The sequence below is a fragment of the Pelodiscus sinensis genome, chromosome 4 (assembly GCF_052426305.1).
Source record: "Pelodiscus sinensis isolate ZL-2025 chromosome 4, ASM5242630v1, whole genome shotgun sequence".
Taxonomy (NCBI): Eukaryota; Metazoa; Chordata; order Testudines; family Trionychidae; genus Pelodiscus; species Pelodiscus sinensis.
The window spans coordinates 129,204,691-129,227,770 of NC_143055.1; the positions used below are offsets into that span (position 1 = coordinate 129,204,691).

The 23,080-nt window shown below is 42.2% G+C and overlaps 1 protein-coding gene across 8 annotated transcripts in view; it reads left to right on the forward strand.

Moving 5' to 3' along the window:
- SLC4A4 (solute carrier family 4 member 4) overlaps nucleotides 1-23,080 on the forward strand; it is a 237,704-nt gene that overhangs the window by 152,665 nt on the left and 61,959 nt on the right. For all 8 annotated transcript variants that reach the window (XM_089778143.1, XM_089778146.1, XM_089778147.1 and 5 more), the window contains 5 exons: nucleotides 239-396; nucleotides 8,749-8,836; nucleotides 10,664-10,818; nucleotides 11,573-11,686; nucleotides 12,948-13,122. In XM_089778143.1, coding sequence (XP_089634269.1) covers nucleotides 239-396; nucleotides 8,749-8,836; nucleotides 10,664-10,818; nucleotides 11,573-11,686; nucleotides 12,948-13,122 — 690 coding nt within the window. The remainder of the gene's footprint in view (nucleotides 1-238; nucleotides 397-8,748; nucleotides 8,837-10,663; nucleotides 10,819-11,572; nucleotides 11,687-12,947; nucleotides 13,123-23,080) is intronic.

Genomic DNA, 23,080 nt, shown 5'->3' on the forward strand with positions numbered 1-23,080 from the left:
TTTTTTCCCAGTCTGGTCTCTCGCCTCCAGAGTGTCTAGACTCCCAGCAAATAAAATAACCTGGGGGTTATACTAGATACTGACCACAGAGACATGCTGGTGATAGGTTTATGTGGATGTTTTAAGATTGTAAAGGGTTGCAGGAGAGGGGCTACAATTGGATTATTTTGGTTGTGTAGTATTAATCCACCTAATGAGAGAACCACTTTTTTCCCCCCTTTCCTTCTCATTGCCACAGCTGAAGAATAAATTTATGAAGAAATTGCCCCGTGATGCAGAGGCCTCCAATGTGTTGGTTGGTGAGGTCGACTTCTTGGAAAGCCCTTTCATTGCCTTCGTCCGGCTGCAGCAGGCAGTTATGTTGGGTGCTCTGACCGAAGTCCCCGTTCCTACCCGGTAAGAGAGCCTCTCTCAGCATGCAACATGAATCAGAGACGTGTTTTCACCTTTTAAAATAATGACACTGTTCCTCAAGGGGAACGTCTCCGTTGCTTTCTATAATGTAACTTGTGGTGGATTTATATATTTTACCAAGAATATCAGAACTGAGGTAATGGATCATCTCTTGTGCTTCTTAGTCAATTTGGGATCTTGGTTTTATTTTATTAGTTTTATCTAATCTTAAAAAAAAAAAGGTCTGAAAATACATATTAATGTAACACTAAATGAACACTATTAATTTGAAATCTAGTTGGGGGAAAAGGGGGAAAGAGATTCCCCTCATCTTGGAATCCCTTTGTTCTTCTGGTTTTACAGGCACATTTTCTTTCTCTTAAAAATGCTTTTCTTTTCCTTATAACTGTCTCCAAGATCCCTACAAATAAAAGGGAGACAATAAAACTGACAAGATGCGAAGGCCTTAATAAAATTATTAAAAAGTGTTGTCCAAGATGTGACTCAGTTGAACAAAATCTTCCAATAATAGTCTGTTTTAGGCGTTCCTCTTGAGGGTGGATTTTTCAGTCCGAGGTGTGATGGTTTTAAAACAGTCACAATGTCCCTCTTTCAGTTATAGATTTAAGCCCCTGGTCTGTAAATGTGTACATGTGTGGATGAGATTGCTCACATGTTTAAAAGAAAGCAAATGCATAAACATTGGGAGGATCAAGGCTGTTAACTCTCATTATTGAATATATGTAAGTTAAGTATCAGAGGGGTAGCTGTGTTAGTCTGAATCTGCAAAAGCGGCGAGGAGTCCTGTGGCACCTTATAGACTAACTGAAGTGTTGGAGCATAAGCTTTCGTGGGCTGCATCTGATGAAGTGGGTCTTTGCCCACGAAAGCTCATGCTCCAACACTTCAGTTAGTCTATAAGGTGCCACAGGACTCCTCGCCGCTTATGTAAGTTAAGGGTCTGTTCATATGCATAACAATACCCTCTTAATTATGCAATCACATACTGTTTCTCAAAGCAGGCAATACATAGAAATGCCATTTAAAACAAGTTTAGGTACATGTGCAGTATTTCTTGCTTATTCTGGGCAGAAACCATAACAGTAATTTAGTAATACAAGTATACAGTAAATATAGGGATGTGAAAGGTTAACCCAGTTGACCAGTAAACATCGCTAGATGCCTCTGTCCGCAGGGAGCCTGGGGGCTGTTTGAGAGCTAGTAGAGCCAGCCCTAGCGTGGGAGCTGGCAGCAACCCCAACCCGGATCCCTCTTAGTTGGGTAATTGGTGAAATGTTAGGTCAACCTGATGTTTAATTGATTAGCCTGGATTTTACATCCCTAGTAAAATATACCTTAAGATACCAGTCAAGCAAATAAAGTTATAAATGAAAAGATTTACAGGCTGCATACATATGGAATTGCAGTTAAATTACAATGGGGTTTTTCAGTTCCACATTGCTGGGAGAGGTGCTTTGTTAATATACATTGCTATGAATGCACTCTTCCCATTTAATACATGTTGGCAGCCAGCAACATACGTGGATTTTAATATCAATTTACAGATTTAGAAAGTAATTGAGTTTGAAACATACTGATAATTTGGGAGGATTTAGTTGAGGTCGGTCCTGCTCTGGCAGGAGGTTGGACTAGATGACCTCCTGAGATCTCTTCCAAACCTAATCTTCTGTGCTTCTTTAATAACTTTCAAAGCACTAGTGTGCAAATATATATTTTTATGTGAACTCTTCAAAATGCTAAAGTGCATCTATTACATGATAGAAGTGATATTTCCAAGCTGCTGAGAAAGTTTGAGGATATATATATATAATATGAAAAGTCATAAGAAGACACAAAGTCATCACATGAGCATAGAATAACAAACTGTTAAGGTGCAAGATAAAACTGATCTAGATGATAAATCTGTCAAAAGTCCGTAAGTCTAAAGTTTATAAACGTATATTAGTAATGTTAGACGTACCCATGAATATTTAACTTGAATATGGGTCATTTTCATTCTGTGTAAGTGGCAACTTGTCAATAATTTTCATGAACTTGTACTTAAAGAAATTACCTGTGGCTGATGTTCAGGTCGTATTAAATGTTTGTGTGTGTTTAATAATTTGTTTACATTTTAGAGTATTTTTTTAAGGAATACATTGGAAAAATAGGGTGAATTATTTTTTAGCAAGAACTGTTTTTGATCTCAGAGTTATTGGGTTCTGTACATTTTGGTACTTCCATCTCTGGCCTGACTCTGGTTATTATTTATTTTTAAATACACATCTGATTGTTCCCCATTAGAGGTAAAATTGGGCATCCTTTATTCTGAGAGTGGGAGCTAAGAAGTAGAAAAGCTTAATCACCCCATGGAATTATTCCAGAGTGTTATTGAAAACAATACATCCTTCCACATTAACATTTTTCCCCAGGAAATAGCATTATCCATTTGCTGTCCTCCAAACCAAATGTTAGCTGTAATCAGACTAGGGAGGCTCATTAGCTTGCTTCTGTGAGTAATGTAGAGCCATTTGCAGTGGTTGCATCCTGCGAAATCCAATAAAGAAAATCCCAGAAGGGTCCACACTGGCTATGGTGGACTTAGCTCATCATTCAATCATTTGTTTTAGCCTCCCTGTGTAAGGAGCATGTCTGCTGTAAATGTGCACTTCAGAACTCTCAAGGTCTATGTCTGCATAGCAATGTATGCCTAGGGCTAGTGGGACTTGGGTCAGCTGATGTGTGCTAGGGATTTCTGGGCTTGAGCGTCTACACTGCATTTTAACTCTAGGTTAAGGATTTTCTGATCCAGGTTAGAGCACAAGTGCACAGACCCGAATCAAAGTGGCCCTATGTGGGCTTCCACTGTGGATACCCCTCACTGACTTCAAATGTGTCTGTAATGTCAACATTTTAAAAGTAGTGTTATAGCTGTAAGTGTATTTGCTCAGCGATTTAAAGTGAATTAGCTTGTTATACCTGAACACCATAAACGTGCTGAGTGCTTCATAGTCACAAGTGATTGCCCCAAGGGCTGTGTCTAGACTAAAGGGTTTTGTCGACAAAAGTGGACTTTTGTCGACAAAACTAAACCTGCGTCTACACTACCGCTGAGTTCTGTCGACATAACGTCGACAGAACTCAGCAGTTTTGTCGACGCTGGTAAACCTCATTTTACGAGGAATAATGCCTTTTGTCGACAGAGTTCTGTCGACAGAAGGCGCTATTGCATCTAAACTGTCCTTTGCATCTACACTGCCATGTCAACAAAGCAAGCTGCTTTGTCGATAGAACTGAATGTAGTCTAGACGCTCTTTGTCGACAGAAGATTTGTCGACAGTATCTGTCGACAAAAGCCTGAAGTCTAGACGTACCCAAGGAGTTTACAGTCAAGGATCCTGCCTCACTCTGCTCCACTGAACTTGATGGGAGCTGGATCAGGGCTCCATGAAGCCATGACACAAGTTGTGAAGGTCATAAACAGCCACCTGGGGGAAAGGGATGGGAAAAGAAAAAGTTCCTCATAAGATGATATTACATGGCTACTCAGAAAAGTACCTTAGACCTCTTGGTTCTTCCATTTTCAAAGTCACAACAGAACAACAGACATCACAACTACAAAGTCACAAGAAAACAAAACATGATTCCTGTGGACAACATATCACATATCTTCAAGGGCGGAGCTGTGGCAGGTGTTTGCTGAAGAAGAGGATGCAAGCACCAAAGTTGAACTCTCTAGAGAGCGAAAGACTAATGTTATCTACACCCCTTTCTCCTCATTCCTTTTCTTCATGTTGCTACAGAACTATAGAACAAATACACTTCACTGTGTGGATGATTTAGACTGTATCGGGCAGACTGATTGCCTGTTGGCTCTGTATTCCCTTTGCATTGTTTCTATTTGTCGCTTGGTTTTTATTTTAGAACAATGTTTAGTTACAGAGCAGCTGATGCTCAATGGAAATCTTTGCAATGATTTTCTATTTGGAACTCACTCTACCTAGGCTTTGTTACTGGGAACATGTAAAGAAAAGGAGAATCTTTGTTTAAAAGAAAACACCAAGAGCCTGTAAGCTCTGACTGAACAAAGACCTGTGCTCCATGCCATTGTACCTCCTTGGCAATAAAGAACAGGGGAATTGAATTCCGCATGATGAACTATAAGTTCAACTGTTTTGCGGTGGAATATTTTTCCATGAGGCCTCATCAGCCCTTCATCTTGTGTGTTGTCTGTCCACCACGAATTGGATTTCCCAGGCTTTTAAATTGCTGTCTATTCTGTTCATTTTGGTCTCTACTCATCCGTTTTAAATTTACAATGCTATGAATTTCTCACTTTCACAAGCACTTATTTATCTCATTTATGCTAATGACTAGGTTAGTCTGAATGAAGCATTTATACTAATCTGGCTGAGGCAGTGTTTTCCTCTGCTTTAATGTATATATTCAAACCTGATCTCCAGAATCCCAGGCCATTGATTAAAAACAAGACCATAAGAATGGCCAGACTGTGTTAGACCAACGGTCCATCTAGCCCAGTGTCCTGTCTGCCGACAGTGGCCAATACCAGATGCCCCAGAGGGAGGGAACACAACAGGGAATCCTCACATGATCCCTCCTCTGTCATCCATTTCCAGACAAACAGAGGCTAGGGATACCATTCCTACCCACCCTGGCTAATAGCCATTGATGGACCTAACCTCCATGAATCTATCTAGCTCTTTTTTGAACCCTTTTAAAGTCCTAGTCTTCACCACATCCTCTGGCAAGGAGTTCCACAGGTTGACTGTCCTTTGATCTGTTTTTTTTTTTTAAATCTTACTCCAATCTGTGTGTCCTGCTTATAGTCCAGAATATCTGTAGAGCCCTGCAAATCCATGGATAGCTGCTTTATAGCAACAATCCACATGCGTGACTCTTATTGTGGGTACAAATTTTGTATCCACGCAGGACTACAAATATCCACCTTCTCCCAGCAACTGCAGCTCACTGGAATTTTTCCAGCTCTGAGCAATTCTCTAGGGAATCTGGTCTCTTGGCAGCAAGAGTTTACATTTCTCAGTCTACTGGGCCATATAACACCAAGCAAGCAAATGTCTGGGTGGCATATTGACAAGGTGTCCAAACAATGAAGCATTGTGTGGTAAAGCAGGGAAAAAAACCCAGAGACTTCACCTGTCCGGAATCTTCACTTCATTCTCACGGAGATGAATAACAAATAGTGCCCCTGCCATCAAGCAGTGTCCAGTCCAGCAATTTCTGGTGGGATAACTAGCCAAGTTATCCCTTCCACCAAGAGAATCTCTCTGTTCAAGGGGACAACATGAATAGCAACAGTGAAACAAACCAGAAGGCAACACCCTTTTCTGAAGTAACGGCCTTTTAACCCTCAGGAAATCGCTGTGTTGGCTTTTTCTTTTTCCAGAGAAAGAGGCGTTCTCCCCATGTGTGGGCAGCCCTGGTTTTGTTCCTGTGGAACTTCCTGCTCTGCCTTAGCTATTTATATATGGAGTGCCCAGCCTCCTTGATTAACAGCCATTACATATGGATTGCTGGCATGCTTGGCCCTAGAACCATTTGGCTCAGTCTTGCCCCAACCCGGTGTGGGCTCTGTATCCCTCATTACAAATACATTTCCCCCCAAATTGAGCTCTGGTGCTTGGTTATGCCATTTAGTCAAGATTTTGGTCAATGTTCCCTCTAACTTTGTCCATCTGTGTACAGAATAAATTTTGTTCTGTGCACTGAGGCATGTTGGATGCGCACCACCAGTAGAAACACAGTGGGCGCTTTGCTAATCAGTTGAGCGGCATTTGAATCTCTCTGAGATGGCCTCTGAAGCACACCACTTACAGGGAACGCTGATTTGATACATATTCTTCTCTAGTCGACTCACTCCTCCAGCAAGCTGGGTTTTTTAACTTCTGCCCCAGAATCTCTGGAGCCAACTTCCTCTGAGATGTGCAAGAGTTGTGTCCATTTACTCCAAGCTGAGTTGATCAGTGTAGTAATATTGTGGGTGGTGCCTTTTGTTTGGCCTTTTTTTCCAGACGGACTGGATTTACAGTGCACCTTAGTCTGCTTGATTTTGGGCTGCCAGAGAGAGACACAGGATTTGCTGGAAAATGTCTTGTGCAATAATTCTCATGCTCTGCTAGGTAAACTGAAATCCTAAAAACAGGCTTTCTGTCTTATCTTCTGTTGGCCTGAGCTACGGGAGTAGGTTGGTAACTAGAGAAGTCTTTCATATTAGGGTTGCATTGGATGCCAGATTTGGTGTTGTCTGGTCTGCATGAAGGGCATGGTTTGATGAGGTAATATGATCTTGGCAATTAATTGACCTTTCACTATCAGTGGTAAATAAGCCAACGGTGGGAAGATAGGAGTTGCAATAGAGAATTTTTTCTGGGTGTCTGGCTGGTGAGTCTTGCCCACATGCTCAGGGTTTAGCTGATCGCCATATTTGGGGTCGGGAAGGAATTTTCCTTCAGGGCAGATTGGCAGAGGCCCTGGAGGTTTTTCGCCTTCCTTAGTAGCATGGGGCACTTACGGGAGGATTCTCTGCATCTTGGGGTCTTTGAACCATCATTTCGAGAACTTCAATATCTGAGATATAGGTGAGAGGATTATTCTAGGAGAGGGTGAGTGAGATTCTGTGTCCTGCATTGTGCAGGGGGTCAGAGTAGATGATCAAAATGGTCCCTTCTGACCTTAAAGTCTGTGAGTCTATGAGAGTCTCAAATCCGTTCCCATGGAAGAGGTGGGCAAATCACAAAACTACCAACAAAGTTAATGGACATTCTTCTCAGCCAGCACAGGACAGATGCCAGTGGTTGGACCTGCGGATTGAACTCCTCCATTGCTCAGCTGTGACCCAACTCATTCCTGGGTGAGCCACGGGGACAGGTGAATGTAGGAAGCTGGCATTCCTGCTGCCTAGAGGGTGGCTGTTTTGTGGATGGCCAGCTGCCCATCTGGTACCTTTCCCCCACGTTCAAGCTATTTAAAAATCAAAATAGGGCCACAAGCCCTAGATCTCAGGTCAGCAGGTTGTGCTTGTTAGCATCTTCCCTCGGCAGCCCGAGCCTGTTGCTGCTACTCTCTCTCATGCGTGACCAGCCAGGAGAAGGGAAAGAGCATTGATGACACATCGAAGATATTCTCGAGTAAGCGTGTATGCAGTAACATGCAACCACTGTCCACCAGGTATCCGCGAAAGGATTAATGCTCATTGTGATCCCAGCCCTGTGTGTAAGTTAAAAATACAGTCCACTTACATGAATATCTGCCTTGCACAGGGGCTATGGAGCATTTTTGATCAGCGAGCCGGTGTGTTGTATCCCCACCGGGAACACAAGGCATGCCAGGCTCCATCAGTTTAGCTAAATTATTAAGAGAGCTCAGTTTGGGGACCTTTGGGCTATAATGCAATTGGACATGTGAGCAGTACATTTTCCTAGTCTCTGGCATTTGAGGAGTATCACATTTCAGATGCTGCCTGCAGCCGACTCATTTATTAGATTGCTGGGGTTGCGGCTGGATGCTAGATCCCTCTATGTAGCACCATCACAGCACTTGTTTAATGAAGAAAATACAAAGACACCTGACTGATATCCTAGCCGAGGGGTGTGTGTGTGGTGACCTAGAGGAAAGGCTGTTAGAGGAAAGACTCTGAGGACCACACAACTGAAGGAAGAACTTGTTCCCCAAATTTGCTAGCCTAGCAAGTTTTGATTTACTGAAGTGTGTGACTCAGAGGAAAATACACTAGTTTTGCTGTGGAGACACAAGCCTATTCTCATTCCTCCTGTGCATTAGAATGGCCTGGTTTATGAAGGGTGCTGAGCTGCCACTGAAGCCAGTGAGCGCTGTGGTGACTGTGGTTCTGAAACCCAAACTTAAAATAACGCATATTGCAAATTTTCCTAGATTCCTCATAGTTCCTGCAACTTTTACCTGAACTTACTGTACATTGAAACAGGATTCATTTTTGGTTGTTCCATTAAAGACTACTGCATTGTGGATGTAGAGTGGGGTCTCCAAATGTGCCCAGTGCTGGCCTTAATCGGATGCTGTCGAAGTCTGAGAGTTTTACCATGGGCTTTAATGGGAGCAGTTAGGTCAATGCTGAGTGCTTTTGAACCTCTCATTCTTGATGTCTAATTATATCCTATGTAGGGAGCCTGTTTCACGGGGAAATGGAATGCATTGCATCTCTAACTGCTACAGTATCATCCTCATGGGGATGAAATCCATGTGCTCTCCTTTTATTTAATGTAGATGAATTTATGGTATGATGAGTAAATGATATGGTTTGCTATCTTAAATGGTAATGATCCATTTGTTTTTGGTCAGATTCCTATTCGTTTTGCTGGGTCCTAAGGGCAAAGCTAAGTCCTACCATGAGATTGGTCGATCCATTGCCACTTTGATGTCTGACGAGGTAGGCATTTTTACAAATGTCATGTCCAGTTGTTTTCTGTTTTGTCACTTACGTAGATGGCACCCTTTCTCCTCTTTTGCTGTATAATAACTTTTGGATTCCACATATGAGTACTGCGTGTGAGACTGCTGAGATGGCAAATTGGTTGATGGATCTGTGAGTGCTGAATTTATGTGAGTGCTGACTTTAGGAATTTAGAGATTAAAGTTTTGATCATCTTTAAATGCCTGTTCTTTACATAACTATTTAATCTGCCTCCACACTTCTGTAAGGGTATGTCTACACTTGCACCCTCTTCGAGAGAAGGATGCAAATGCAGACATTCGAAATTGCACGTGAAGCCGGGATTTAAATAGCCCGCCCTTCATTTGCATATTCACATTATGGAGCTATTTCGAAATAACAGATGCTGTTAAGACGAGGTTATTTCAAGTGAAAACCCTTCTCTCGAAATAACCCTTATTCCTCATACAATGAGGTTTACCAGTTATTTCAAGAGAAGGCTTTTCTCTCGAAATAACCGCATCTTAATAGCGTCTGTTATTTCGAAATAGCGCCATAATGCAAAAATGTAAATGAAGCACTGGATATTTAAATCCTGGCTTCATTTGCAATTTCGAATGTCTGCATTTGCATGCAAGTGTAGACATACCCTAAATGTGCAGAACTAGAGTGTTTGTTTCTTGCATCTTTCCCTGTGATCAGTAAGTCTTTCAAATATGTTTGAGTAAACTTACAAACTCTCTTCCTTTATTCACATTCCAAGATCTCACCAATAGCTTAGCATTTCTCTTTCTTCTTGTTCTCCTTTGTTCTCTGACCGTTCACCCACTTTAAACTCTCTGCCTTTTATTATATTCTATTCCATGCTCAAAACAGTCTCCTAATTCCCCAGGCGCCTTCTTTCTCCTTCAATGCCTCTTTAAAGTCCACTAGCTTTCAAGTACTTCCATATGCTAACCCTCCTCCCCCATCTAAATTTTCATTTGGAAAGGTTCAAAATATGTTTCTGAAAATCAGGCTGGGTGTTCTCTTTCTAACCACTGGCTACAACCTCTCTACTTCCCGTTGGCTCTACTTGGTGTGTCTCACTAAATTATTTCCCTGTGGTTGCAGGGGGACCTTTGGCACTGGTGCACCTCAGTCTCTTCTACTCTTTGTCTGTGGCCCACAGTAGTTTAGTCTCCTGTGGGCTGCATTATTCTGGTCTTATTTCGGTTGCTGGGTTTAGTGTGTGGATGGTGTGTGGGTGTCAGTGGCCTGCGATATCCAGGAGGGCTGTTTAGGTGCTCTGGTGCTCTATCCTGGTCTTAAACCCTCTGAATCTCTCAGTAGAGGAAGCCAAGAGATATTTCATTAAAAATGCTGATTTAAATGTTGAAGTTGTTTGTGGTTAGTTCACAACAGACAATCCCCCCCCCTTTTTTATTGTTGTTCTGTTTCTTGACATTTTTAGTGACTTAACATTTTGGTGACATCACCAGACTCCACACAAAACATTCGTGAAATATCTGTTGAAACTTTTTGGTTACTGAATACTGGCTTTGTGGCAAATGAAATATTTTGCTAACGTTTTTGATAAAGATGTTATGAAAAACAAAGCATTTCAAGAAAATATGTTTTTCAGCAATCATTTTTGTTAAAAAAGCTGTTTTTGTTTTAAAATCTTTGTTCAAAATTTTTTGCTAGCTTTGCGCTGAGGTTCCTAAGGGATTGGCCCATGCAGTCTATAAGAGTCTTTTCTGAAAGATCTGTATTTGTGTTGTAAGTCCTGGCGGTAGGAAACGTAAAACTCTGGCTGCATGGAGACTGTTGCTTCTCCCGCAGGTGTTCCATGACATTGCCTATAAAGCCAAAGACAGGCAGGACCTGATCGCTGGAATTGATGAGTTCCTGGATGAAGTCATTGTGCTTCCACCTGGGGAGTGGGACCCAACCATCAGGATAGAGCCCCCCAAATCTCTCCCATCTTCTGATAAAAGGTAACAGTGGGAAGCAGTGGGACTCGTCCGTGACAGTCAGACACCCGGGTCTGCCTGTTAACTGGAGAAGATGAAGGGAGTGTGACAAGTCGAACCTGAACACGTATTATGTTAAAGCAAGCAATGCTTAAGTAGCGGGGTTCACTCCCGTGCTCCGTGATGGAAAAGTGGAGGGCACCAAGAGCTGAGTATCTTGAGGAAGACCTGGATAGGCACGTAGGTTGGGTCAGCAGCAGTTAGTCTCCTAGCTTGAGGAACAAAAGCAAGTGAATGCGGGTTGAAAGTGCAGTGTGCAAACAGTGCCGGGGGGCGGAGAAGGCAGAGGAGGAATGGGAAGGAAGCAGAGGATTCATTTTTCCAGTTCACATGGAGATATCCACACGAGACAGTAGAAGAGCACGTGCCTGGAAGCAGTGTCCAAGTAGGTTGAGTTATGCTGCAATTTCAGTTCTTAACTAACATCCCTGTTAGCAGGCAGCACAGTGTTTGTAGTTTGAATGCAGCAAGCCATTGGTAACTGTAGTTAACTCAATATTGAATTTTTTTTATGACTTCATGTGTTTAATGAGATAATCCCCTATCGGCAACATGCCAGTCTAGCTGCTTGTGTAGCAGGCACAGTCTGTGTCTTTTACTCAATGCACTGCCACTTCAGAAAGCACATATAGGGCTTGTGTGATGGAGCTGGGTATGGATTTTTGTCCTATCTTGTGTAACGCAATGAATCCTCAGTTTGGCTTGTCTTTCTGCATAGGAAAAACATGTATTCGGGTGGGGAGAATGTGCAGATGAACGGAGACACGCCTCATGATGCAGGCCACGGAGGTGGGGGCCATGGTGACTGTGAAGAACTACAAAGAACTGGCAGGTAAGTGAGGGATTTTTGGATCTATTCAGCTTGATGCTTTGCCCTTTGAGTCCCTTTAACGTTGCATCTTGTAATATTGCCCTCACCTGCTATACAAGTAGCCACCATTTTCAGAAGTGGCCTGTGATTTTGGAGTGCCCAACCTGAGACCTTTTAAAGAATCCCAAGCACCAATCCTCTGTATCTCAGATCCTTTTATGCGAATATACTGGAGGCTCAAACAATGAGAACCCCCAGATCACTAGGCGCATGTGAAATGCTTGGCCTATGGATGTGTGAAATTAAGCCAATCGTTATGAAGTGCATCCTAAATACAGACATTTTCCCACTCCCATTTGGGGAAATGTTTTAGCTCTTTGCAGGGTGTAACAAGTTTTATAAAATAAATAAATGTACAAACCCATGAATTGTCAATAAAAGAGAGATCCTTTTTCCTGACATCCCTGTTACATTGGAGAAGAGCCCAAAAGGAGCGAGAGTTTAATAGGACAGAAATATAGACTATAATGTTGCATGAGGCCTGATCCCTGCTCTGTTACTTTGGTTTCATGCCAGTGAACTCCATTGGTTTCACTGGAGTTATGCTGGTATTCGCCTAATGTAACAGAACATAAAATTAGGGCCTCGTTGAGCAACTCTGTACTAGTGCCAAACTGGATAGAAAGCAAAGAATAGCATGCTTCAGTTTGAGACATTGGTTCCAAACCATGACTATTTCTTAGTAACATGGTGCTTTGTAAAGTGCTTTGAAATACCAAGACCATTCCCAATTATAAAACTTTGCTGAGATAGAGTTAAGGCTATACGTTGGATATCAGTTCAATTAAAACATTCTTATAATGTTTTATAGTTATTTAAAAAAATCTGAAAGCCTGAAATTGCACGTTAGCATTAATGTTCCCTCTTAGAAAGGCAAGAAATTTGTACAGAACCGGAACCGTGATCCTGTGTGCCTGTCTATACTAATTTGTCTTAATGTGCTGAGTCCAAATTGCCTGAGAATGGATAATACCAAATCTGTAACCATCAGTTGACTCCCAGATCTATTTCAGGGGAATATTTTGAAGCGTTTACATTTAGCAGTTATTTGGCTTAAGTACCCATTGATTATGCCTTGTGTAGAAATAACTGTAATGACCCGTATCCTTTTGGATAGTCCTTCATTTCTGATAATGTCTCTGATTAGTTGTTCAGCATGGTGAATGTTACAGTAAGACTTTTCTTCATGATTTTCTTCTCTTGCCTCATCTTATTTCCTCAGATTTTGTGGTGGTTTAGTCAAAGATGTAAAGAGGAAAATACCTTTCTTCGCCAGTGACTTCTATGACGCTTTAAATATTCAAGCTCTTTCAGCAATTCTCTTTATCTACCTGGGCACTGTGACCAATGCTATCACTTTTGGAGGTCTCCTTGGTGACGCTACAGACAACATGCAGGTTAGAAATAATTTGTCTCATGTAAACCTTGTAGGCCTATAGTTCCTTACTTCCTTCCACGGTAACAGAGGAGCAGATGGTTCGTGTATAAAGGTTGTTTACTTGGCACAAGATTTATCCTGAAGTTCTAACTAAAACTGACCTCACTTCTGGGCCTGTTGTTCTACTTCTGTTTTTTTAGTAATTGTAGATGCAGTTAGATTAAATTGTGTTTGAGCACACTAGGCAAGAGCAAGAGGAGAGGACATTTCTGTTTTAAAATTAGAGGAGCTCTTCAAATGTGCTGACGCCTTTTGTGTTCCTCAGTGCATTATTTAATTTGAATTAGGTGTATTAATACTGATTAACACTTCCCATGTCATCTGAGCATAACGGGGCATGTTCTGCCTGGCGTTTAACATTGTTGGGTCTTCTGTCTATCTTGAAAAACCATTGCTGTGTGGTTGTCCAGCAGAAACAGAAGGGCTAAGGACGTAGACTGAGGAATTGTTTAAAATGTGTTTTGAGAAAAACCCTGCAAACAAAATGCAAGCTGTTTAGAATGATTAATTCTATAAGAAATGGGCCAAATGCTGACACTGTTAATGCATACTCAGGCAGTTTTCCATTGAAGTCAGTAGGAGTTTTGCATGAGTAAGGATGAAAGCGAGAGCTTCAAAACGTGGCTTGATAATATAAGGAGCCCGAAGAAAAAGCTTATGCAAGATCTAAGTTTGCTTAAATTTCAACTGTCCTTCGGCCTTTTTTAAAATGGAAAAACCACAAATATTTATTTTATGTATCTAGAGTCTGTTGCAATCAAATAACGCCCATAGATCAGCTTTGATTGGTCTGACAATTAAATTTACAATAACAGTAATGACTTGATTGATTTATTTAGATTTATTTAAAAACAAATACCAGGGGCACCAACTCAAGATTCTAGACTCCTCTGCCATAAATTACAGACCAAAGCAAAATGCAGCAGGCTGTAGAACATCAAACTCCCTTTCCTCATACACAGGGCTCGACAAACCACGGCGAGATCTACTCGCCAGCCCCGCACCGCGCATGAACGGGGTGAACGGAGCGAATGGCTGAAATCTGCTCTTCACGGGCGAGTAGAAACAGCGATTTGTCGAGCCCTGCTCATACACATTCGATTAATCTCAAAAGCCCATCTCCACAGCAAGCCCATAGAGTAAACATATAACACAAAATAGATATAGAAGATGAGAACGACCAAGGAACACCCATGATCATCTATGTTATGAGAATTGCTCACTGGATCAGAACGGAATCGCTCTCTTTTACTCTAGAAGAAGGTGAAATTTCCTGTAAAATGGATGCTAATTGACCAGAAAGTTTAAAGCACCGGAGAAGAATATCAGCAAAGCCATTTAACACAGGCAAAAAACCTTTGAGGTTTAATACTTAACTTTTTACCCAGAGACCAAAAACTACTAATGCTACAGAATTCAGAAATCCGTAGTGATGGAAAATGCCAACGACCCTTTCATATAAAACCCCCTCTTTTACCTATTTAAGCCATTTTGCATGTTTATTACAGATAGATTTCCAAAGAATTCATACAGTTACCATTTCTTTAGCAAATAAAAAAAATAGTGTTTGGAGTAAACAAAGTAATGGCCCTCATACCTGTCCATCCTTGAGGGCTGCTCCTGATGTAAGGTTATGATACTGTGGGTTGGTTTTACTGTGCTTTCACAGTCAATTTTGGTAAGTGGGTAGCAACTTCTCAGTGTTGGGTCTAAATCCCTGCCATTCTGCTCCGAGGTTTCCATCAACAGAACGACATCTCCAAAACCTCCATAGAAGACCCATACATAGGAACTGCTGTGGAGGTGAATTGAATTGGCTATCCTGGCCACTTCCCCATCCCACACTTTATCTACTTTTGGGCCTACTCTGTCCCCAGGCCGAAATGTGGCTGTTTTTTGCAGTCTCTGACTTTTCCCTGGGAGATTTTCTGCTGCCTGGGGCCCAGGCTGCGAGACGTTGAAACAGAGCTGTGATAACATGTGGGAAATTTCTAAGACGAAAAGTTGACCATCTTTATTCTCAAGAAGGAAACCCCTGTTATCGTTCATGATATTGAGGCTGCCAGGTGCAGAGAATGATGAATAAACACATTTTGTTTAACATCTCACAGGCAAATGTTATTCTTTCAAGAATCCTGTGAACTTTCTTATTTGAGCATGCAGCTTTTCTCCGATTTAATCTGGCATTTGATAAAAGTGACAAGCTTGTTTCTCACAAATGTCTCTGAAGCCCTGATTGGATTTGAGGGGGCAGGGCAAGGAAGGACAGAGTGGCAAGAAAAGAGAGACTTTGGTGGACTGGTCTGTTGCTTGCTTTGTGTTCTACCTAATCCTGCTGTGACACAGAAAATGCCCATTAGAAAGAATGCAGTTTTCCATGCAAATGATGAACTCCTAGTTTTGAAAAAGGAACCCACTAGAATCTGGCAAACAGAAATGAAATGGATCGTCTTATGATAAAATTTCAGGAGAAGCAGAGAGAAACCAAGACTGAGTCCCATGAATGGTAGTTTCCTTCTTTTGTTTACCTTCCTCCTCCCCCGCCCCCAAATACCTTTCTCGACCTTTGCATCTTCCAGAGCTAGGAGACTGCCATCCATGTGTGGTGTGGCCTTTTTTATGCTAGTGCTTTTTAAATATTTCTCTTACCACAGAATTTCTCCAAGTGGTAGCAGTGGTGGTAGAACAAGTGCATTTAACCATCATTAGACCTGTTCGGTCAGGATTGGACAGCGCGGTGATATTAACCCCCAGTTGCCTCTCTACACTGATGCCGCCACCGGTGAAATCACACAAGCATTCATCGTTTGGTGCAGTGTTTGTAGTAAATTGCTAGTGTAGTAGACATAGAGTACACAGCCTACGATATCCGAATTGTAAATCACTTCTCCAAGTGTTTTCTTCCTTTAATAGATTCCCTGGGGCTACGTCTAGACTGCAGGCTTCTTTCGGAAGAAGCTTTTCTGCAAGAAATCTTCTGGAAAAACTTCTTTGGAAAGAGAGTGTCTACACAGCAAAAGCACAATGAAAAAGCGATGTGCTTTTTCGAAAGATAGCGTCCACATTGATTGGACACTGTCTCGCATTTCAGTTGTGATTACTGTGGACGGAGCGACCACCAGGGCACTTGTGCTTTTTCCTGGAGGCCTCTTCTTTCGAAAAAACACTCTTCTGCATCCACACATGCCTTTTTCCGAAAAAGCTTTTTCGGGAAAAGGCTTCTTCCTCATAGAATGAGATTTACTGCTGTTGGAAAAACCCCTCCGTTCTTTTGACTTTCTGTCGAAAGGATGCAATAGCAGTGTGGACATAAGTATTGTTTTTCCGGAAAAACAGCTGTTTTTCTGGAAAAAGTCTGCAGTGTAGACATACACTGAGTGAATACTGACAAAACTCAGAAAACCAAGATCTTTTCCGGGGATTTGTATGCAATTCTGAGATACTGGACGTAAAGCTAAGTTTAACACCTCTAAGTGATGTCATCGCTGTCTGGATTTTCCAGAAAACTGAATGGAAAAAGTCTGCAATCTTACTTAATTCCAGCAGAATTTTTTCTTGCTATCTGCATGGAGTTAGAGAAGAGAAATAGAAGCAAGCTGAACACCTATAAAAACAAGTTTCCTTGGAGCATTCTGTTAGAGACTATGTCCCTAAAGCTGGGTAGTTCCTCTTCTCCCTCCTTTAAAAACATCTCTGTTGTCCTCTTCCCCCCTCCCCCCCTACCCCTCCCAGCAAGGACACTGCTAATGCATGGCAGAGCATATTGCTCCATGCAGGTGATGGGGGTCAAAGTTTACTCCGCAACCCAACCTCTTATCTCTTCCAAAACTAGGTTCCTTCTCTGGGCTGTCTGTGGTTCGCAGAGTCCCTTGAGCAGCGCCACACAGCCCAAGGAATGGCCTGAAATCTCTGTATACTTGGAGATTAGTTCTGTCTATAGGAGCTGCTGGGACACTCACCAAAGCAGAAAAGGACAACGAAAGCCGTGGCTGGTTTTGGCTCAGGGAAGCAAAAAGGGAGCAGATGATTTCTGCTTTGATTTATGCCTGACCCTTACCACAGACTTCCTGAGTTGTAGAAGCACATAGTATGGGAAAATGGCCTGAGATCACGCTTTCCAAATTTCTGTAACTGCTTAGGAAGTAGCCCTCTTTCGCAGTACTCTGACCTTCTCAGCTGTTCCACATCTGATGTGATCATTCCCCAGTCAATCTTTCAGCAACTCCCAGATTTTAAGGCACTCCAGGCTTTCCCAGACCAATGCCTTTCATACTGCAGAGCCAAAGCACCACCATAGCAATGGATGTGGTCTGTACCATGCACACCAGCATGGGCTGGTAATGCCTTTAGGAGTTTTCACCGTTTAATTTTATTTCACGGATTTGGCGCACAGCACAAAGCATTGCTGAGATCATTCCACACAAAAAATTGTTACTCTTCATAAACTGAAGGTGCCCCAATCTGCCTGGGCATCATGAATTGGCAAATCAACTAGAGAGTTTCGGCAGACATCCCGAAGCAGTCTACCGCCACCTGCTCACGCTTGCTATAACCTGCAGACCGGGCCGTTATTTGAAGAGTGGTGCATCCACTGATCAAATTGTAGGATTCCACGTAATGAAGTGGAGTAATCTCTGCTCAGAGCTTCAGCCCTGAAATCAATGGCAATTGACTTGTTTGGGTGAAAGGTCCAGGGCAACACATGAGTGTTTTGAACTCTCCACCCAGGACTTGTGAAGTTTCTGAAGTGTCTACAGGTACATTTACTTCTCAAAAAGTGCACCTATGATTGAGCAGATGTCAACGAGGCCCTGGGCCACTGGGGGGTAAAGATTTGGAAATTTTATTTTCAGTAAGAAACCTTTGAGCGTGAGCACTAACTTTCTATTAACAAAACCAAATATGTTGTTGGTCAAACTGCTTTGGGAATTGATTCTTGAGCAGAGAGAGGTTCCATCTATTTGGACAACCTGAAAAGAGGAAGAAAGAAACCCATTTGTCAAATTTTAGTTCTTTTTTTCCAACTATATTTCCCTATGACAGGATGTCAGGACTTGGTCTGACTTTCAGCTAGGACATCAACTGTGATAGCTTTGACGCCAGTGGAGCTATGCCGATTTACTCCTGCTGAGGCTTTGTGTCAGACAGTGATAATCACGCATATTGTTACAATTTATGGCTTTTTTGTTTCTTGTGGATAGTTAAATAATACCACGGAACCTGATACTCAGAATTGGTGTTTATCATCGCAGCTTGTAGCATCTGACCCAGAGAAGTGGCCAGAAAGGAATAGCTGATATGTCCAGTCTGTCTGTCTTTGGCACCTTGCATCAAGGATTTTTGTTTCTAAGATAACACACTATTCTTAATTACAGACATGTGAAGGAATGTTGAGGGAAAGACATTCCAGATGCTTTGGAATCCATGCTCTGGGCTGTGATGCTCTTGTGGTGATTCATGTTGAATGCGAGAAGAGTCAGCTGCACAAATGCCTTTCCTTCTATTGGGAGGAATTGTATCATTCTCACAAGCTCTTGAAAGACAATGGACAAATGTTCAAATTCCCGGGTCACCTTGTCATGTCCATCTGCCTTGCAAGAAGTCTTCGTTACAAGCTTTTCCATGGAATTGCTCGCAGCCGTAATAACTTGCAGGATTGGGCAGTAATGAAGCTGGAGAGTGCAGCCACTAATGCCTGCCATGAGTATTTAAAGATGAAAAAGACCAAGAAGGGCAGGATTGTTTCCTACAATACATATTCCATATCCAGTCTTGGTCCGCATGGCAGAAACAATGGAACGTGCATGGCGTCCTTTTAGAATTCTGTCCTGCAGTCTGTCTCTCACTCCCAGGATGGTTTTCTTGTTCAGTCTAAATTTCCTGTATCTTTAAATCATAGGGTACGTCTAGACTACATGGCTCCGTCGACGGAGCCATGTAGATTTGTTTGTTCGGCAGAGGGAAATGAAGCCGCAATTTAAATAATCGCGGCTTCATTTAAATTTAAATGGCTCCTGCGCTGAGCCGACAAACCGCTGATCAGCTGTTTATCGGCTCAGCGCGCTAGTCTGGACGCTCCCATGCCGACCTGAAAGCCCTTTATTGACCTCCCCGGTAAACCTCATCCTACGAGGCATAACGGGGAGGTCGATAAAGGGCTTTCAGGTCGGCGCGGGAGCGTCCAGACTAACACGTTGAGCCGACAAACAGCTAATCAGCTGTTTGTCGGCTCAGAGCGGCAGCCATTTAAATTTAAATGAAGCTGTGATTATTTAAATCGCGGCTTCATTTCCCTTTGCCGATCAGCCTAATCTACATGGCTTCATCAATGGAGCCATGTAGATTAGACACACCCATATTGTTGCATCTTTAAACATCTCTCCTCTTGGTGCTCACATATTCCAAATAAGGCTGTGTTTGGCAACTAAAGCATGATAACAATCAGAAGAGAGAGAGATGCAATCCCTTATACAAATCTCGATTTAAATTTTTTTTTTTTTTTTGGAGATGGTGATTTTTTGTATTACATAGGAAATAGTCTATGGGAATATTTATGGAAAGAAAAATGACTTCAAGTATCACCTTATGATTCCACAGTAGGACCTGTTCAAAACTGGGGGTAGGGAGGGGAGACTGTGCACACTCCCACCTCTTCTGAAGATCAGCTCCCTGTGAGCAACAGGCGCCTATTAATTTTGCTCATTATTCTTGCACAGCCAGCTCCATTTTATGACTTTGATCCTGCAGCCTGAGATGCGTGGAACAAGGGTCAGGCTACAAGCCGCTCTTTATAAGACCAGTGAATTTCGTCATGCATCCTGATGATATTTTGGCATCTGCCTTAACAAATTGTGAACTATGGTCCTGATTCAGCCAAGCACTTAAGCACATGCTGAAGTCCCTCTCTTAAGTCCACCTCTGTTCAGCGAGATAAAATGTGCACAAGTGTGTTGCATTGTGGCCCAAGTTCTGATTGCAGAATGTTCCTGATGAACCATCGCTTGGCTTATGCTGCTTTGGATAGTTCTACAATATTTTAAAAATTATAAACTGAATGCATTTTATCGGTGGATTCGTTCTGAAGGAATAAAAGAGGAGTCCACTGAGGCAGTTCTCAGAGTATAACCACACTGAAAAGGGGAACTATGAATGAGACATACAAACTAGGCTCTGATCCTGCAATTGGATCCACTAATGTGAACAGTCCAATTGCAGGAGCTAAACCATGCGTATGTGGGAGGAGTGACAGGGCAGCGATCACGATCGCTACAGTTTAATAGAAGAGCTGAAGAACAGACCTGCATTATAACTCATGTATACACTACTAGCAGATGTACCCAGCGTTGTTTGGGTCCTTGATTAAGTGATTTTGGGGTTTTTGGGAAAATAAAAGGAAAATGTGCGTGCTCTATTTAAATGATTTTGTTTTTCAAAAATGCAGTGTTATTTTTATGAAGTTAATTTTTATTTTGGATTTCGTAAAGAGATCATTAACATTTTCTGATTAATTTTTTTATTTTTTTTTAAAAAATGGGAATTCCATCAAGTGTATTTTTTTCATATCTATAAACTCTTCTTCTTCACTGTGTTTTAACAAAAAAGGGCTGTTTATAAATTTGGCTTCCAATAGTATTTTCTTCTACAGGTTGAATCCTCAGGTCTGGCACTTTTTGGTCCAGCAATATGCGTGGGCTGGCATGATTTTCGTTAGCCAGATGTCCAGTTATCATGGGTGTGGCCAAGTTCTCCGCAGTTCCATAAAATTTGTTTACAATCACCAGTCCAGGCTCTCAGTGTTCTGTGCTCTTATTTAGCTCCAATTTACCCCTTAATGTCTTCTAAGAGCCCAGTAAGCAGTGGTAGTGTTGGCATTGCTGCTAGACAATATTGACCTCCTGGTTAGGTCCTCGGGGTGCTGGACTAGAGAGGTTCAACCTGTAGTTTTCAAACCATAAGCATTGATTTAGATGTGCCAAAACAGAGCACGACTCCACATTTCTCCATTTTATCTCTTTTTTGGTAAGGTTTGAGAAGCAATCCTATTGCAGGTTCATCCTGTTTTTGTGGGGGAGGGGTGTGGCTTGGTTCATTCACTCAGTTATGTTAGTTTCGAGGATTGTGTTTGATTTGCTGATTGTGTCTCTTTTCTGTTTGGTTTTATGAGAAGCTGTCCCATTGCAGGCACATCCTGTCTTCCTAGCACAACCAAACCCTTACGTTGCTTTAAGTCATGATAAAAGAAAGCTGCATACCAAATTTGGTGGTCCTAGCTCTTACTATTTGGGAGGAGTTTTTGAACAGACAGACAAACTCTAAAATATATAGTAGATTTATTAAGAATTTTCCAGGCATAAGAATATTTCCAAGTTTATCTTTTTTCAGTTTAAAGAGTAATATATCACAATGCAGTGAAAATAGCTCTTTTTTGACAGGTCCTGGAAGCGTTTTTAAATTTTTGTGGTTTTTTTCAAAGTTTCCAGTGTGTATTTGTAATAAATCAAACATCTCCATTTTAAAATTGTAATCCACAACAATGGAAACTGTACCTCCTTTTAACAGAAGTACAGAAATAAAATTTTAAAATGGCCTTTAAAAGCTGCTGTTTGAGCGCTATAATCAGTCACAGCTTTCTGTGCTAAACCAATAAGAAAAAGACCTATGTCAATTTGAGTTGATTCCCAATGGAAGATATCGTCTGTAACTCGTTAGTGCTAGGGATGTAAGTGACCAATCGACTGTCCGATAAGCAAAAGCTTATTAGATAGTCGACTAGTCCCTTGGACCAGTCACTTCCTCCCCCCCTTGCTGCCTCTATCAAGTGGGGAGCAGGAGCCGGTGCTGGGGGGAGAGGGCTTAAAAGCCGCTTCCCCCCAGCACCGTCTCCGCAGGGAGTAGGGAAGGCAGGCGGTAGCGGGGACCAGGCGTTAGCCAGGAATCAGCTAGTTCCTGGCTTTCATCCAGTCCCAGACGCTGCACCTCTGCTTTTCGAATGTATTAACAGCCTACTGGCTCTTAATACATTTAAAAGGCAGAGCCGCAGCGGGGTAAGTTCTTCCCGTTTATCAACTAATTGACTAGTCAATGGAAAATCTATTGACTAGTTGATTAATCAATTAAACTAAATTTAACATCCCAAGTTAGTGCTGGGAAGTTTTTGCCCAGATGTGTTAGTGCTGTTAGTGTTGTTCCTCCTGCCAGTGAGTCCCTCTCCATGGTAGTGATGGAATGAGCCAGTTAGCCTAAGACACAAGTGGTAGCCTTGAAACATGCACTCACTATCCTCTAAACCATCAAACAGAGGAGTTGAGTAGGATGAAAAGGGAAGGCAGGATGTAAATGAAGGCCTATGCCACTATGAGTATAGAACCGTCCGGTGCGATGTAGAGACGAGTCGTGATCTTGTGTTTAAGGTACTATACTGGGACTCCGAAGACCCAGCTTCAATCTCGGTTCTCCCTCTGTGAAATGCGGATAGTAGTAATCCTTCCTTTCCTCCACTCTCTATCTGCCTGGTCTGCGTGGACTTGTGTGTACGCTCTCTAGGGCACTGTGAGGCCTGCAACATTGGCTGCAGCCCCGGGGCGCTGCCATAACATTAACCCGGGAAACCTTTTTGCAACCTGTCTTGGCTTCAGTTCAGTCCTGCCTAACGTGGCTCTGCTCCCAGCGTGGACAACGTGATTAAGAATAAATAAAAAGAGGCCTTAGTGATACAGAGAGCAGGAATACAACAGGCAGAGTGCCTAGACTGAGCTTTTTCTGAAAACATTCCCAAAGCTGCTGTGATACTTCTCGAGCCAAGTGGTGCTGTAAGTGGCTGTTGGTGCTCTTACTGCCCTGTCATCTTGAGCAAGGCTGATGTGGGTGAAATGTGAAAGAATGGTTGAAAAAAAAGTTTACATCTGGACTCCATTAAT